At 37.5% G+C, this 16,707-nt stretch overlaps 2 protein-coding genes across 2 annotated transcripts; both read left to right on the forward strand.

Moving 5' to 3' along the window:
• Window positions 1-7,928: 7,928 nt before the first annotated feature.
• Window positions 7,929-8,867, forward strand: LOC126701014 (uncharacterized). The gene has a single exon (XM_050399162.1). The coding sequence runs from the start codon at window positions 7,929-7,931 to the stop codon at window positions 8,865-8,867; it is 939 nt and encodes a 312-aa protein (XP_050255119.1).
• A 1,006-nt stretch (window positions 8,868-9,873) lies between these two features.
• Window positions 9,874-10,902, forward strand: LOC126701016 (uncharacterized). Its single transcript, XM_050399163.1, has one exon. It carries the CDS (start codon window positions 9,874-9,876, stop codon window positions 10,900-10,902), a length of 1,029 nt encoding a protein of 342 aa, XP_050255120.1.
• Window positions 10,903-16,707: the final 5,805 nt, after the last annotated feature.

The following is a 16,707-nucleotide window of genomic DNA, read 5'->3' on the forward strand; positions in this document are numbered from 1 at the left end:
CTCAGGGTTGGGTAGCTCGTCTTCGACCTGTTTATCTTCCACCTGTTCATTAAAGGGTGAACTAGGAAAGGGATCAAGGATATTTTATGGTTAGACAGAAAAGTCTACAGGAGAATCAGGAGTAACTACAGAAGGATCGGGAGCAACTACAGAAGGAATATGTGCCTCATTTGAAAAAAGATCTAAGATAGAGGAGGAAGATAGGGAGGCACGAAAGTGAGAGAGCTCGACAAAGGAGCGATGTTCCCAAAAGACAACATTGCAGGAGACACGAAGACGATGAGAGACAAGATCATACCACCGATACCCCTTTTAAGTTTCGCCATAGCCAAGAAAACAACAAAGCCTTGACCAAGGCTCAAGTTTGTTTTACTCATGTGGCTAAAGAAGAACGAAACAAGCAGAATCGAAGGAGCAAATGTGGTGATAGTCTGGAAGTGACCTAAAAAGGTGCTCATATGGAGTTTGATTTTGGATAACAAGACTTGGAATGCAATTAATAGCATGAAAAGCAGTTTCGCCCCAAAAAGGAGTAGGAACTTTGGCAGAGAGAAGGAGAGTACGAACAGTGTCATGAATATGACGAAGTTTTCATTAGGCTCTACCATTTTACTGAGAGGTACCTGGATGAGTTAGTTGATGAACAGTGTCATAGGAATGCAAAACAGCTTGGAAAGCATATTGAGTGTACTCAAGAACATTATCAGATCGAAAAATTTTGATACGTTTGGAAAATTGAGTTTCAACCATTTTTGCAAAATTAGAATATACTTGCAATAATTCAAAATGATGTTTCATATGAAAAATCCAGCTATAGTGAGAATAATCATCAACAAAGACAATAAAATATCAAAATCCACCAATACTAGAGACAGGGAAAGGCCCCCAAACATCAAAATGAATAAGGTCAAAGATATCAGTGGATATTAATTCACTAGAATTGAAAGGCAAAGCTGGTTGTTTTCCTAACTGACATGAGACACAATCAAAATTTTCTGTAGACACTGAACCTAACAAACCTCTAGAAGCCAATTGTTGTACCCAAGAGGAAGATGCATGACCAAGTCGAGCATGCCAAAGTGCAAGGGAAGGAATAGAAGACACTGCAGCAGCTACAGCAACAAAAACAGGAGCAACAAGTGGAAGATGAAGGTTGTCCATGGGAAACATATGCCCAACTATGGGACCAGTCCTAAGCTCATGTCTTGTCCTTGGATCCTGTACAATACACCCAGAATAATCAAAGATAATGCGATAACCCAACTCAACTAATTGTCCCATAGAGAATAAATTGTCAGAAAGGTTAGGAACATTAAAGACCCTAGGAACTGAGAGGTTAGAGGTCAAAACGGAACCTATGTTATGACCAGACTTTGTGGAACCATTTGCTGTGCGAATATTAAGAGGGTGTGGTGCAGGTTTAAATTCATAAAATAAGGACGAGTGAGGTGTCATGTGATTGCAACAAGCAGAATCCATAAGCCAAGAGGTAGAAACATACCAGATAAAGCTAAGAGAGGAGGGATAAGATGCATTACCAACCATACGAATGACATTAGCGATAATGTTTATAAGGTCATCTCTAGGAATGGTGAAAGTGAATCTAGAAGACTGAGACTATGCAGAGACGGGAGCCATGGGTTGGACACTCTCAGTGTTAGCAACTATAGCAAAAATGGAAACAGTTGATTTGTTGCGTTGATAGCAAGTCTCAATATTATGGCCAAAGCATTTGCAAAAATTGCAAAAACGTTTGTTGGATTGTCGGCAATGATTGTTGCAAAAGGAAGAAGACTTGTCCTTATTCTTCATTTAGAAGAAAAATATGCAAAAACGGACTGCAAAAATGAAATCTACGCGAAAAACTAAGTAAGGAGCATCTGGACTGCAAAAAGTCAACTCTGAGAAAAAGTTAACGGTCAAAGTCAATAGTCAACTCCCTGTGATGACGTCAACAAGATGACGTAAGCTGATGATGTCAGCTAGGGCTTACGTGGATGCTGACGTGGCATGATGATGTCAGCAGGTGACCCAGCGGCACGTGGGGCGCGTGGTTCAATCTTCACCGAAGCTTTGGACGGTGTGTGAGGGCGCGTGGGGATTCTGATGAGGTCGATTCTTTTCCGATGATGTAGATCGAAGAAAGACTATTCCGATGATGGCGGCGGTAAGATGATCAAAGCAATACTAAAGGCGCGTGAGGCGCATGGGAAAAACTGCCGAATCTTTGATCGGCACATGGAGGGTCAGATGATGATGATTCTGGCGACTTTGTGTAAATCGGTTGAAAATTTACACGGTGATAAGTCTTGTGTCTTAATCGGAGGTCTGATGTGGAAGATCCGACGAAGGCAGTGATCTTGGTGGCAGTAATCAAGCTTCTGGCGGTGAAGATTCAACCTTGGGCACCTCTGACGACGGTGGAGTAGTCAGGAGAGGGCACGGAAAAGGTTTACTGATCGAAGAAGTCGAAGCAGCGGAAAATACCAACAAAGACAAGACTGTAAGATACAAGAAAGTTAGAGCAATGACTCTGATACTATGTTAGAAACACTGAATGATTGTATTATATTTCTCTAGTAATATAATATACATGAGTGTCTTTATATAGAAGGCAGAGTGTGCAGTACAAGTAAGTGTGCGATACAAGTAAACAAAGTGGGCCTAAAGCCCACAAACCCTAATACACGTTAACAATAAATTAATTAATGTTTTGATATAACGATAAAAATCAATTTTCAAGAGCCAACTTTATAATTTAAAAGTTGAAATTATCTCTAAAAAAAAAACGTTTATATGGTTCCAATTTATAGTCTATAAACTATGCCTACGACAAATCTAGGATGGCTACATTTTTCTCATGTTGAAATGCATATTACAAGAGGCCAATACAGAGTATCCAATTACAAACACACAATAGTTGACCTATAAGATCATTATTTCTGTTTGAATAATTGATAATTGATATGCACGTACAAGTAAAATATAAAAGATCGATAGGTTAAGTCGTACAAAACATGTGCATATTATAACATATTTGTTTGCACAAGAAAAATTAAAAGCTGGCCCTCCATTTTGGAATCTGTCTCAGTCATCGCATGTGTTGCGATGATGCGCGTATTGACAGTGAAATTTGAATATTTAGAGGTATGGCCTATGGTTATGGGTGTGTGAAACAAGCTAGGATCCCATTGTCGACGTCCACAACGTACGTTAACTAGCTAGAAATTAAAAAAAATATAAAAGGTTAAGCAATGTAGTTGGAGTTGGGAGGGAAGTTGTTGATGAAGCATCGATCTTATATTCGTTTTTACAAATCCCAAAGCTAAAATTTTATTTATTTATTACTCAAAGGTCAAAGGTTCGTGGGTGCAGTGAAAATGAATTTCAGAATTCAGGAATCGAAGCTACGTTTACTTTTCATTAAGGAATTTCTTTGCGACTTCTCTCGATCTCAACTTGTTTGGTTTATTGTTTAGATCGAAGAAATATATATATATATATATATATATATATATATAATGCTTCGTTGATGCTTTCGAATTATTGTTGTAGTGCAACTGCTAGGCAGTAGCGGAACCAGAATTACAGTTTAGGAAGGCAAGATTAAAAGACAATAATTTAAAAAAAATCTTAAAAATATTAATCGAAATTACTAATAAAATTATAAACAACAGTAATCATCATAAAAAATATATTAAAATTTAAATAACTGTAAAATAATTAAACAATAGTAAAACAACCCATTCATACTTACTAACAATTAAAGTAAGAGATTAATCTATATACACAAATTTTAGACATCTAATTTGACTCATAATAATTTGAGAAAATAAATTTTCAACTTTCTTTCTTTCTTTCAACTTTGAGAAAATAAATTTTCTTTCTTTCTTTCTTTATGGTAAAAGCTCATGTGGGGCCCAATAGTTTATGGGCCCGGCCCGCTCGCTTATGGGGAATCCACAGGTCCAAACTGAAGGAGGCCAGGGCCCAAGCTCAAAAATAGGAAGCCCAAAGTGGCCCGAAGATACAGCTGAGGACAGCTTAGTCCTCGGCAGGCCCAAAGTCTCATGGATGGGAGTGGCATACAAGCAATCTTAAAAGATCAGAAAATATCTCAGGGAAATTGTCCTTAATACCCTTCACTGATATGACACTGCACCTGACAGAACCGGATTCCTAGGCTTTATTGACCATCTCCAACAATTTCGGGATTAGATTGATGGGACAAATATCTGTCCCGGAAAGATCGACCCTACACGTGGATGAGGGACAACGAGCGTAGGCTAGTATAAAAGAAAACGTAAGGTAACAAAGTAAGAGGCCCTCCCATCTCACTTCCGGAGAAAAACCTCAGGAAGGAGAATTCCCGGATAATATATGTGCATCACCCCGAAAAACCCACCGTCGGGTAACCGGAGAAAACATTAGTGCTCCTCGGACATGATCCAAGGAGCCAAATCCCTCAAGTCACAAAGGTGTAAGGCTTGAATATCCAGACTAAAGCCTTTTCTTGTCTTGGTTCACCTAAAGTCCGGCCTGTACTAACGCCCCGTGACCCAACGTTAGCCTTTCAAGCCCACTCTCTACAAATATTATTGTGGGGGATCTTTCACGCGCGAGCCCAACGTCGTTGTTGGGCCGTTTGAGAGTCGTGTCCCTACAGCTCATATTTTGAGACCATGAAAAAAAAATAAGAGATGGAGGTGAAAAAGATAATGGATGCTTTATTGCTTTAGTACCATACAAGACATTATTATTTTGTGTAAAATATGTGTTCCATGGGTGGTACCTGAAATGAAAGCTAGGAATTTGGATAAGTGAAAAAAAAAAAAAAAAAAAAAAAAAAAAAAAAACCCCCTTTAATGATGGTCAAAGTGTACACAGGCTTTAACTTAAGGACAAAACTTAGGTACATTACCTTAAGTGTTGTTCCTTAAGTTTCCCTTTTAAAATTCAACCATGCAGCTATTTAACTAAAAAATATATTTCCATCTCATGAGAAAAAATCCACATGATATAATATTAAGAGGGGAATCTAAGGAATAACACCTAAGTATTTGTACCTAAGCCCTTAAATTAAAATAAAATGTGATAGGTGGTGGCCATTTATTTTGGTGTCAAGCTAATTGATAAAAGTGGGAGTAGTTCTTTTAGTAACATTACAAAATCTCACAATATTTTTACAATAAATTGAGATGTTAGTACATTATTGGTCAAAAATAAAATAAAATAAATTATTCTAAGATCCATTCCAAAGCATGAGTGTTGTGAAAATATTGTAAAATTTTGTTGTGTTTCTAGACTTACTTAAGCCCTTGTTTGGGAGAAGGGAATGGAATGGAATGAAAATGAATGAAAAGAATAATTTAAAAATATTCTTCCCTTCCCTTGTTTAGGAGTTTTAATGGAGGGAATGGAAAGTCCATTCCCTTGTTTGGGAATTTAAGTGAGAGGGAATGAAATAGGTAAGAGGGAACACTCGTTCCTTTCTATTCCTTTAAAACCTCAAATTTTCATTCCCTCCGAAATTGGGAGGCATAAAAGGGAATGAAATTAGATTTAATGAATTTTTTACTAAAACTCCTAAAATACCCCTATATATTCAACCATTTATTTTAAAATATGGGTCAAATAGTAATATTGTCATAAAATAGTAACATTACAAAATCTCACAATATTTTTTACAATAAATTGAGATGTTAGTAAATTATAGGTCAAAAATAAAATAAAATAAATTATTCTAAGATCCATTCCAAAGCATGAGTGTTGTGAAAATATTGTAAAATTTTGTTGTGTTTCTAGACTTACTTAAGCCCTCGTTTGGGAGGTGAGAATGGAATGGAAATGAATGAAAATAATAATTTTAAACTATTCTTCCCTTCCTTTATTTAGGAGTTTTAATGGAGGGAATAGAAAGTCAATTTCCTTATTTGGGAGTTTATGTGGGAGGGAATGAAATGGGTAAGAGGGAACACTCGTTCCTCTCTATTCCTTTAAAACCTCAAATTTTCATTCCCTCCAAAATTGGAAGGAATAGGAGGGAATGAAATTAGATTTAATGAATTTTTTACTAAAACTCCCAAAATACCCCTATATATTCAACCATTTATTTTAAAATATGGGTCTAATAGTAATATTGTCATAAAATGATTTCATTCCATTTTCTCTATGTTACTCCCAAACAACATTATTTACATTCCATTCATTTCTATTCATTTATTTTAAAATATCTAATTAAGGTTACTTAATTCCATTTCATTCTATTCTTTTCTCATTGCTTAAATACATTCTATTCCATTCTTTTATGATCATTCTATTCCATTCCATTTCATTTCCTTATTAACTCTCAAACGAAGCCTAAGTGGGAGATGTGTGTTTTTTTTTTTTTATATTATTATTTTATATATCTTGGTATAGTTTGTGTATAGTAGAAATAGGAAATTTTTTTTTTTTTTTTACACTTTTACTATTTTAATGTCAAGAGGGGCAAAAAAACTACACTAATAAGAAGTATATATAAACGGTTTTTTAGGTAGAGTTAGAGGGGGCAGGTGCCCCCCTCTGCCTCCGCCGCTAGGCCTATCGTTGAAACTTCATGGTATAAAATAATGGTAAGATCCACGATCCTTCAATTCCTTGGAATAAAATGCTTGTACCATAGTTTGTACCATAGTTTCTCAAAAAAAAAAAAGTTTGTACCATATTTGTAAATTCATTAAATTTTAAGATTTTTTATTTTTATTTTTATTTTGAGGGGGTTCAAACTTTCAAATCTGAAGTATTTTCTATATGTTATTTGTGCAGATAAACTTAGGATGGTAATGAACAAATGATTCCTGATTTTGACGGAAATGACGTGGGCAGGTTGCTGCCACTTAGGGTCCGTTTGGATTGAACTTATTTTTGCTGAAACTGAAAACTGAAACTGAAAACACTGTAGCAAAATAATTTTTAAATGTGTGAATAGTGCTGTGGGACCCATTTTTAATGAAAAAGTTGATAAAAAGTGGAGTTTGTGGGACCCGTGAACAGTGCACAAGTGCACTGTTCATAACTGACCGGGTCAACAGTTGCGGCTGGGGAGAAAAAAAAAAAAAAAAAAAAGAAGGAAACGCAGAAAGAAAACGCAGACGGGCTATCCAAACTGCACCTTAATTAAGATAAGAAAACAAAGACACTATTTTTAATTAATAATAATTAAGTTGGCAAGCCTAAACTAAAGCCGGTTTGACTTCTCTTATAATAATTGCATTTTGCCTCCCGATTATTCTAGAAGCATTTAGGTGGGATTGTTGTACTACGTTTGATTCTTAATAAAATTGCAGTTTATAAAAAGGAGAGAAGAAAGTCTTAATAATTCTTATTTAGATTTACTATTGACGTGGTTTTTTTTATCTATCAATAATAACTTGCATAATTATGAATTCTTGTGTCTCACTTATCCCAAACCTATTTGAATGGAACTGGAATATATTCAATTTAAATTAGGGGCGGGGATGTTCCAAAAAAAAATTAGGGGTGGGGTTGAAAACATTAGAACCAAGGGTGGTAGAATCTTGAACTAATCGTATTATCTGGGTTTTTTTTTTTTTTTTTTTTTTTAGGAACAATCGTATTATCTGTTTTAGTGGTGTACTTTTAGTTTTTATTTATTTATTATTGAAATGAGGAGGAATCCTTTCTTGCTCTTTTCACCCTAAAAAATTGAGAGAGGAAGAGAAGAGAAGAGACGGCGACATTTCTTGCAAAATTAAACGAAGCAGCCCAGGCTGCTAATTTGTGAGAAGTAGAGTCAGAGGGTGTGGGTGGGGACTGTACCAATTCAGCAACCAAGGAAAGAAAAAGAAAAAGAGCAAATTGAGCAAAAGAAGAAGAAAAGTGAGAGAGAAAAAGATACACAGAAAAGGACCAAAACCCATAAGCCAATGGAGAGCTCTCGTGCTCTCTCTAGGGAGGAACAAGAAGAACTTTTGCGCAGCAAGAAAAAAGTTAAAGACGTAAGGCATGCGGGTTTCCAAGAAGGGCTAGACTCAGCTGCTACATCTCCAAGGAACGATGGAGGTTTTTGGAGCAAACCAGCGTCTTTTAAAGATAAACTGGTCGGTGAAATCCCTGGAGCTTTCACTCAAGCTTTCAACTTTGGAAACCTCATGGAAGACGACATTGATTCTGATGAGGAGGTCGAAGGTCTAAGGGAAGGATTGGTGGCTGTGAAATTCTCAAAGGAGCTAAAGCAGAAGATTCGCAGCCCCTGGTACAAAGCCCTCATTGTCAAGGTTTATGGACGATCTGTGGGGTTAAATTTTCTTCAGAATAGATTGTTAACGCTGTGGAGGCCGGCTGGAAGATTGGACTGTGTGGACTTAACTCATGGGTTTTTTCTCACAAGATTTTCTTTGAGAGAAGACTATGAAGCTACATTGAAAAGGGGACCTTGGTTTATTGGAGAGCACTTTTTATCCATTAGACCTTGGGAACCAGATTTCTTATCGGCAACGGCAAACGTCTCTTCAGTGGCAGTATGGATAAGACTTAACGATCTTCCGATAGAGTACTATCATGCGGAGGCCTTGCTTCAGATAGGTAAAGCGATTGGTAATGTGTTGAGAGTGGACACACACACAGCCTCTGAATCTAGAGGGAGATTTGCTAGACTCTGCGTTCAGGTTGATGTCGAGAAGCCGCTTGTCACGGCCATATTGATAGGGAAACGTGAGCAGCCGGTGTGCTACGAGGGAATTCACAAATTATGCTTCGGTTGTGGGAGAATAGGACACCGGAAGGAGCAGTGTCCGTTTGTAATTCGTCAACCATCATCGTCGAGCAAGAAGGCTAACCAACCTGATGGGGTGACAGAGGCGTAGACATGCAATGCGCATGTTACTGAGAGCGCCAAGCAAAGCGTGGGACCTGGCATAATCGTGCATGGTAGTGCGCAAGAGGATGTACCCGAGAGTACCTACGGTCCTTGGGTAGTGGTTATGCGCAAGAAACAAGGGGCAAAGCAACAAAGACATGAGGGGACCACTTTGAGCAGGGAGCATGGCCAGACTCGCGCAGGAAAGGAGATGAGAGCTTTCATGCCTCCAGGACCAGTAGAATTCTGCAATGGGCCGAGTAGAGACGTCAAAAGAAAGCTTCCAGTCCAGAGAGATATTGATGGGCTCTTAGTGGCAAAAGTTATCCAGCATATAGTGAAGGAAGGACCAAAACCGGTGAATGCACTTAAAGAAGCAGGCCCAAGTATTGTGCAGTCTAATATTTCAGTCAAGCCCAGTAAGTCCAGCAAGCCCAGTAAGCCCAATCCGCAAGCTTCAGTTAAGGGAAAGAAGGGCTTGGCACGAAATAGGGCTCTTCAATCTTCTTCTCAGTTTAGCCGAGCTAGCGCTGGTGAGAAAGAGAGTAGAACGGATCCGCCTCTGGTCTGTAGCATTTTGGGAAGGAAGTCTCACGAAGAAGAGGCGGGCAGTGAAGAAAACTTGTCCGGTTTGCCACCTCAGGGTCATTACCCAACCGGGTCTAAGCTCAATTTGGGATTTCAGTTCAGAGGTGGGTGTAGCAGAGATCACGATACCGATTGGAATGGAGAGAAGTGCGATGGTGAGGTTAGCGAAATATCAGCGGAGGGGTCCGATGGTGAAGATGGAAGGGATTTTTCTTCTGATATGGAAGTGGGTGCCGAAAATAACTCTGAAGATCATGCTAAGCGAAGTGGGTTTGAGGGATTGGCTTATCATGCATCGGGCGATGCTTCCAAAGGAGAGGCAAACAGAAAAGATGGTGGTGTCCTGGAGCGGATGGAGCTTGAGGGTGGTGTTGATGGCACTTCTGCATTCTGATAAAGGTTACCTCTTAAAGCTCCCGGTTATCATGAATATTTTAGTTTGGAACTGTAGGGGCGCTCTGAAGCCCTCTTTTCAGAGAAATGTGAGGGAATTGACTCGGTGCCATAATCCTGCAATCTTCGTTGTGATGGAAACAAAAATTGGAGGTGAAAGGGCTAGGGAGATTACTGATCGGTTACCGTTTGATAGTGCTATCCACACAGAGACCATTGGCTATGCGGGTGGCTTGTGGATGCTGTGGAATTCTGACAGAGTGGAGATTACGGCTTTAGCTAACACGGAGCAGGAGATTCATACCGTGGTAAAGGTACGAAACTCAAACTCTAGCTGGTTGTTTACTGCAATTTATGCTAGTCCTAGAGTTGAGGAAAGACATGTGTTATGGAATAACTTAATTAAAGTAGCTGAAATGCATGATATGCCTTGGGTGTTAGCTGGTGATTTTAATGAGCCGCTTATGGATAGTGATAAATTTGGGGGAAGGGCGGTCAGTGTTAGTAGATCCCTGCTTTTTAAGGATTGTCTGGACAAGTGTAGTATGATAGACATTGGGTTCTCTGGTCCGCGCTTCACGTGGACAAATAAAAGAAATATTCAAGCTCTCATTCAAGAGAGGATTGATAGATTTTTTGTAAATACCAGCTGGTGCCTTCTGTTCCCTGAAGCAAGAGTGGTTCACTTGACTAGATGTCATTCGGACCATTGCCCTGTGCTTCTGGAAATGCAGCCTAGAGTTGCTGTTAATAGGAAGAAACCTTTTAAGTTCCAAACTTGCTGGTTGTCTGACCCAACCTTTCCTAATCTAGTCTCTCAATCGTGGAGTCACTATCCTATGCTTGCGGATGCTATAGATTGTTTTACTAAAGAGGCAGAGAAGTGGAATAGAATGAAATTTGGGAATGTGTTTGCTAGGAAAAATAATATTATGGCTCGCCTGAATGGTATTCAGCGGGCTGTAGCGATTAGACCTTCAAATTTCCTCCTTAATCTTGAGAGTGAGCTTCTAAAAGAGCTTGATAATGTGCTGAACCAGGAGGAGAAATCTGGGCTTTGAAGTCTAGAGTTAATTGGATGATTCAAGGAGATCGTAATACTGCCTTTTATCATGTCTCTACCTTGGTTAGGAGAAAAAGGAATCAAATTTTGGCGATTAAAGATTCTGTAGGGGAGTGGTTGTATGAGAATGAGGATATTAAAAATGTCATTAGGAGTGGTTTCATCGAAGTGTACTCTTCCTCTCTCTCTAGTGCTTTTAGGTCTATTCCTTTCAACACTACTTGGCAAGGCAGGTTGTTAGATGAGGAAAAGGAGAGTATTAGTGGGGATGCTTCAGTGGAGGAGATTAAAAATGCCTTGTGGTCTCTAAAGGCTTTTAAGGCTCCAGGGCCGGACGGCTTGCATGCAGGGTTCTTCCAAAGATTCTGGCTGATTGTTGGCAACTCAGTGATTGATTTGGTGAAGAAAGTTTTTGTTGAGAGGAAAGTGCCAGAATTCTTGAATAGGACCCACATTGTCCTCATCCCAAAGATTCGAGGGCCAGAGACTCTGGGTAATTATAGGCCTATTAGCTTATGCAACACAGTCTATAAAGTGATTACAAAGATTATTGTTGCTAGGCTTAGGCCTTACTTGGATAAGCTTATATCTCCTCTTCAAACTGCCTTTGTGCCAGGGAGGAAAGGCATGGACAATGCAATCATAGTGCAGGAAATTGTTCACACTCTTAGTAAAAAGAAAGGGAAAGTGGGGTATATGGCCATTAAGGTGGATTTAGAGAAGGCGTATGATAAGCTCGAGTGGAGCTTTATAAGAGGCATGCTCCTTAGAGCAAATTTGCCCGCTGACCTGATTGACCTCATTATGAGCTGCGTTTCGACAGTTTCAACCTCAATTTTAGTGAATGGAGAAGCTTTGGACCCCATCTATCCTTCGAGAGGAATTAGGCAAGGAGACCCGCTCTCCCCATACTTGTTTATAATGTGTATGGACTTCCTAGGCCAGCTTATTCATGAAAAATGTGAAGCAAAAAGGTGGCAGCCTGTTAAGGCTTCTCAAAGTGGACCTTCGTTTTCGCATTTATTTTTTGCGGATGACTTAGTCCTATTTGGGAAGGCAGATGGGAGGGAGTGTGCTGTTATTAGAGATGTCCTTGATGAATTTTGTAGCATGTCGGGGCAATCGGTGAGCATTACCAAATCTAGAGTATACTTCTCTCCTAATGTGGATAGGGATACAAGAGAATCGTTATGTGATATTCTTGGGTTTGCTTCTACGGCATCTCTTGGCAAATATCTTGGGTTCCCCATCAAGCAGCCGGGTTCTAGTTCCCAAGATTTTAATTTTGTCCTAGATAGAGTCAAGCAAAAATTGTCGGGGTGGAAAGCAAACTTGCTATCCTTGGCTGGCCGAGCTGTTTTGATTCAAGCCTCCTCGTCTTCAATTCCTTCTTACGTCATGCAAGGCACTTACTTACCAGGGAGAATTTTGGATGGCATTGACCGGGTTAATAGAAATTTCTTATGGGGTTCTTCAGAGACTACGAGGAAAATCCATTGGGTTGGTTGGCAGAAAGTTACAAAGCCGAAAGATGAAGGTGGGCTAGGGTTGCAAGAGGCAAAGGGCAGAAACACTGCTCTTCTTGCCAAGCGGAATTGGAGGTTACATACGGAGGATGATGCCTTGTGGGTGAAAGTGTTGAAAGGAAAATATTGTAGCAACAGGAGACTTAATGCTGTCAATATGGATAGACTGCCTTGCTCGCAGATTTGGAGAGCCATAAAGAAGGGTAGAGATACTTTCAATAAAGGTAGCATGTGGGTGGTTCATAGAGGCAGTCCTCTTAACTTTTGGGTGGACAATTGGACTTGTAAAGGCCCTATTCGCAGCCTCATTCATGGCCCTTTACCTCGTGATGCAAGCCAATGGAAGATTAAGGATGTCTTGGTGAGTGGAGGTTGGGATTGGAGTCGAATTCCCTTTGAGCTTACCCCTGAAATTAAATCGACTATCCAAGCCATTCCTATTTCCTTAGCGGATGGAGGTAGGGATAGGATTGGTTGGCGAGGTAATGCTAGAGGTTGCTTTGATCTCAAAAGTGCCTATTCCTTTGCTAGAGAGGTGGATGATGTGGAGAATATAGGGGCTGGGTGGATTTGGAAACTTGAAACTCTCCCAAAAATTAAGACTTTCATATGGAGATGTGTGCACAATAGCATAGGAGTGAAAGATTGTCTTGCTAGAAGAGGTTTTATGGATGATAAAGGGTGTCCCGTGTGCCATAGAGAACCAGAAACCATACTTCATGCCCTTAGAGACTGTCCAAGGGTTAAGCATATATGGATTCAGCTGGGTGTAAAGGGAGATAGTAATCTTTTTTGGAGGAGCAACCTGCATAATTGGTTGCAAAACAATGGGAAAGGGAGCTGTAGTACTATTCAAGGGAAGCCACCATGGAGAATCTTGTTTAACTTTGCTGTGTGGAGCATTTGGAAGAGCAGAAATGCTTGTGTTTTTAATAGAAAGAGCCCTAATCCAAATCTGCATAAGGAGATTTTTAACCAAGCTACTGAGTTTATGTTTTGTGTTGCTTCCCCTCGTAACCAAGTCCGTAAAATCAGCAAGAGAATCAGTTGGGAAAAGCCGCCGGTAGGATGGAAAAAGTTGAACACAGATGGATCGGTTTTAGGGAGAGTGGAGAGGGCTGGCTGTGGAGGATTAGTTAGGGATGAGCATGGGAATTGGGTTGCCGGGTTCACAAGACATGTAGGAGCAACCAATAGTTTTGCTGCTAAGCTTTGGGGGCTTAGGGATGGTCTTGTCCTGTGCAGCAGGTTGAATATCTCCTGCCTAATCATTGAACTAGATGCCAAAGTGATAGTAGATGTATTTCAAAATTCTGAATATGTAAATCATATAATATCTCCTATATTGGACGATTGCAGAAATTTGATGACTAGATTTCAGCAAGTCCAACTGCGTCACTGCTACCGCCAAGCTAACCATTGTGCTGATTTGATGGCTAGACTAGGGGCGGAACAAGATATAGAGTATAGAGTGTTTGCTAGTCCGCCTGTGGACTTAGCTAAGGCTTTGGAGGATGATTGTAATGGTGTTGCCTACAATAGGCTTTGTACTGAGCAAGTTGTTTGAGTTTTAATGAAATCATCTTTTTACCAAAAAAAAAAAAAAAAAAAAAAGAAGAAAAGTGAACGAAACTTATTTGTGCAAGTTCCCATATCAACTTTTTCTTCTTCTTTTTTAATCTATTTACATATAAAAGGAAGTGGTGTCACGCTCCTTTGGCCAAACTATACCACTTTCTATCCATGAGATATCTAGAAACCCCATGATAGATAGTAGTGGATGAAATTTCACACTACTAAATTCATAGCACATCCTTCAAATCCATTGAACTCCACCATTTTGGTGTCTCAAAAGAATGTCCCAAGATCAGCTTATAATGAATACTCTAATTAGCTTAGTCACCAATGTTAAGACTCAATGGTATGATTATGACATACAAATTAAGTATCTTGATATTTATAGGGATTATTCCATCCGTTTTATAGTTTATTTTATTTTCAATTTTTTATTAAAAAACAAACAAAAATAGAGGGTAATCACTCCTCAAACATTTTCCCCCTTCTTCGAATTATATGTTTATAAAAATGAAAACGATTGAAGATGATAGATTTTCAAACAAGTTTAGAGAAAAAAAAAAAAAAGTCTTCACAATTACCAACATATCTTGATATGGTTGATATGAGAGCATGTTATGATTGATGAACGATAAAAATATGTAAGTAATGAGACCATGTACAAGTCTTGTTACTTACAACTTGACATTTTAGCAAGTTATGAAATAAATTATGAAAAATATGTACCTATTAGAAGATTTCAAGAATTTCATGATAGAGTTATTCTAAAAACTCTAAAATTTTCTTAATCCTACGTTAAATTATCATGTTGGTAGCCAAAAAAAGAAAAGAATACACAAGTGCTAATATCCATTTGATATCAACTTATTTGAAAGAAAAAATAAAATAAATAAAATAAAATAAAAAATTCTTGATTATACTAGTATGTCGTACCTCATTTGCACCCCATGTGACTCAAACCAGGTCCCCATGTCGCGCTCCATGAAAAGAAGGTACCATTCAAACAAATGAATCTTATAGTTAATCCATGAAAAAAAAAAAAAAAAAAAAAAATCTTATAGTAGATATATAATATATATTTGTACTTTAACTTGTTATACACAAACAAAATAAACTATAAACTAAAAAGACTATCTATCCCAAAAAAAAATTATATATATTATAAACACATACACAAAGGGTTCGAAAGGATCTGAAAAAACTGACAAAAAAGTTAATCACTTTTTCATTTTCCTATAAAAAAAAATTTTTAAATGATTTTCTAAATGAAACATGGGAAATGTTAACTAATACATTTGGTTTAAAAACTATTTTTAGAAACATGTTATTGAGAGAATGATAGAACAATAAATGTTATTGATAGTTATTGATATTTTTTATGAAAGTAATGTTAAAAATTTCTTATTAACTAATAGTTTATTAACAATTGTTTTAAGGCTATCCGTTAATATGATTCCAAAAAAAAAAAAACTTTAATGAGTAGCTGGTTAAACGACGGGAAGGAATTTGGAATCTCTCCTTGGATATCCGAACACTACTACATCGGAACTAATTTGGTACGCACTCATTTTCAGTTATTCCTTATTCTTAACTTTCTCCCAGAGATGTGCCAGCTTAGCTGGCGTATGAGATTATTTTAATATTCAATCTTTTCTTTTTTATTTTCTTTGTATCCATTTGGGCCGGGGTGCTCAAATCAGGGCCAGTCATGTCTTTATTTATTAAATTAAATTGTGTGTGTGTGTGTTGGGGGTGGGAATTGGCAATAGAGAATTTGGAATCTTCATTACACACGATCCGCACATATTTGATATTTCAACTTCAGCAACCTCCTATTAAAATAAATAAATAAAAACAAAAACAAAACTTCAGCAACCGTTTATAATGTTACTGTTCTCCATGTTTATTTGAAATTTTGAATTTTGAACTCATTTTGATAATTATTATTTGTGGTTTTTTCATTTTTTAATTATGGAGATAGGATGTAACTCGAACCATTTATTTTGATAATATGAAAATTTATTACTTATTTCAAAAGTTTAAATCTCAAAGACTCAAAGAAAAAATTTAGATATATTTTTTTCCCTCTTTTATTTTGGTAAAAATAGAGAATTTTTATGTAAAATAAGGCATATTTGATAACACACACAAAAAAGAAAAAAAAGACTATTCTGAGGACAATCGATACTATGTCCAGTATAATATAATTTATTATAAATAATTCAAGTGCTTTAGGAGTCGATTACAGATTGAAATATTATATAATAGAGCAGCGTCATGCCATCATCCTATATATGGGTGATAATAACTGATACGCACAAAATCAAAAAAATTGTTCATATTCTTTGATATCATACAATATGTAAATTAAACTTCAAACCTTTTATTTTATGGTTAACAAAAAGTAAAAATATATAATGACTTGGAAAAATTAAGAAATCCAGTGGGGCTTTAGAATTTAGATAGTAAAAATTACTTTCTTGATCTTGAATCAATTTATTATTTATGTCTACAAATGAACATTTTTTTAGATTATTAAAAAAAAAAAAAAAAAAAAACCTTATCTTTTTGCTTACGCTTTCAAAAATTACTTAAACATATATCTTTTTTTTTCTTTCCCGGGCTCCTAAAATTAAATAAGATCTCTTTTTTTCTTTTTTCTTTTTTTGAGAAAAAGGTAAGATCATAACGTTAGCTAGGCA

This window comes from Quercus robur, chromosome 9 (assembly GCF_932294415.1).
Source record: "Quercus robur chromosome 9, dhQueRobu3.1, whole genome shotgun sequence".
Classification (NCBI taxonomy): Eukaryota; Viridiplantae; Streptophyta; class Magnoliopsida; order Fagales; family Fagaceae; genus Quercus; species Quercus robur.

Bases quoted from the DNA above. Each gene is read 5' to 3' on its own strand.
- LOC126701016 (XM_050399163.1), top strand. From the start codon at position 9,874: ATGAATATTTTAGTTTGGAACTGTAGGGGCGCTCTGAAGCCCTCTTTT.
- LOC126701014 (XM_050399162.1), top strand. From the start codon at position 7,929: ATGGAGAGCTCTCGTGCTCTCTCTAGGGAGGAACAAGAAGAACTTTTG.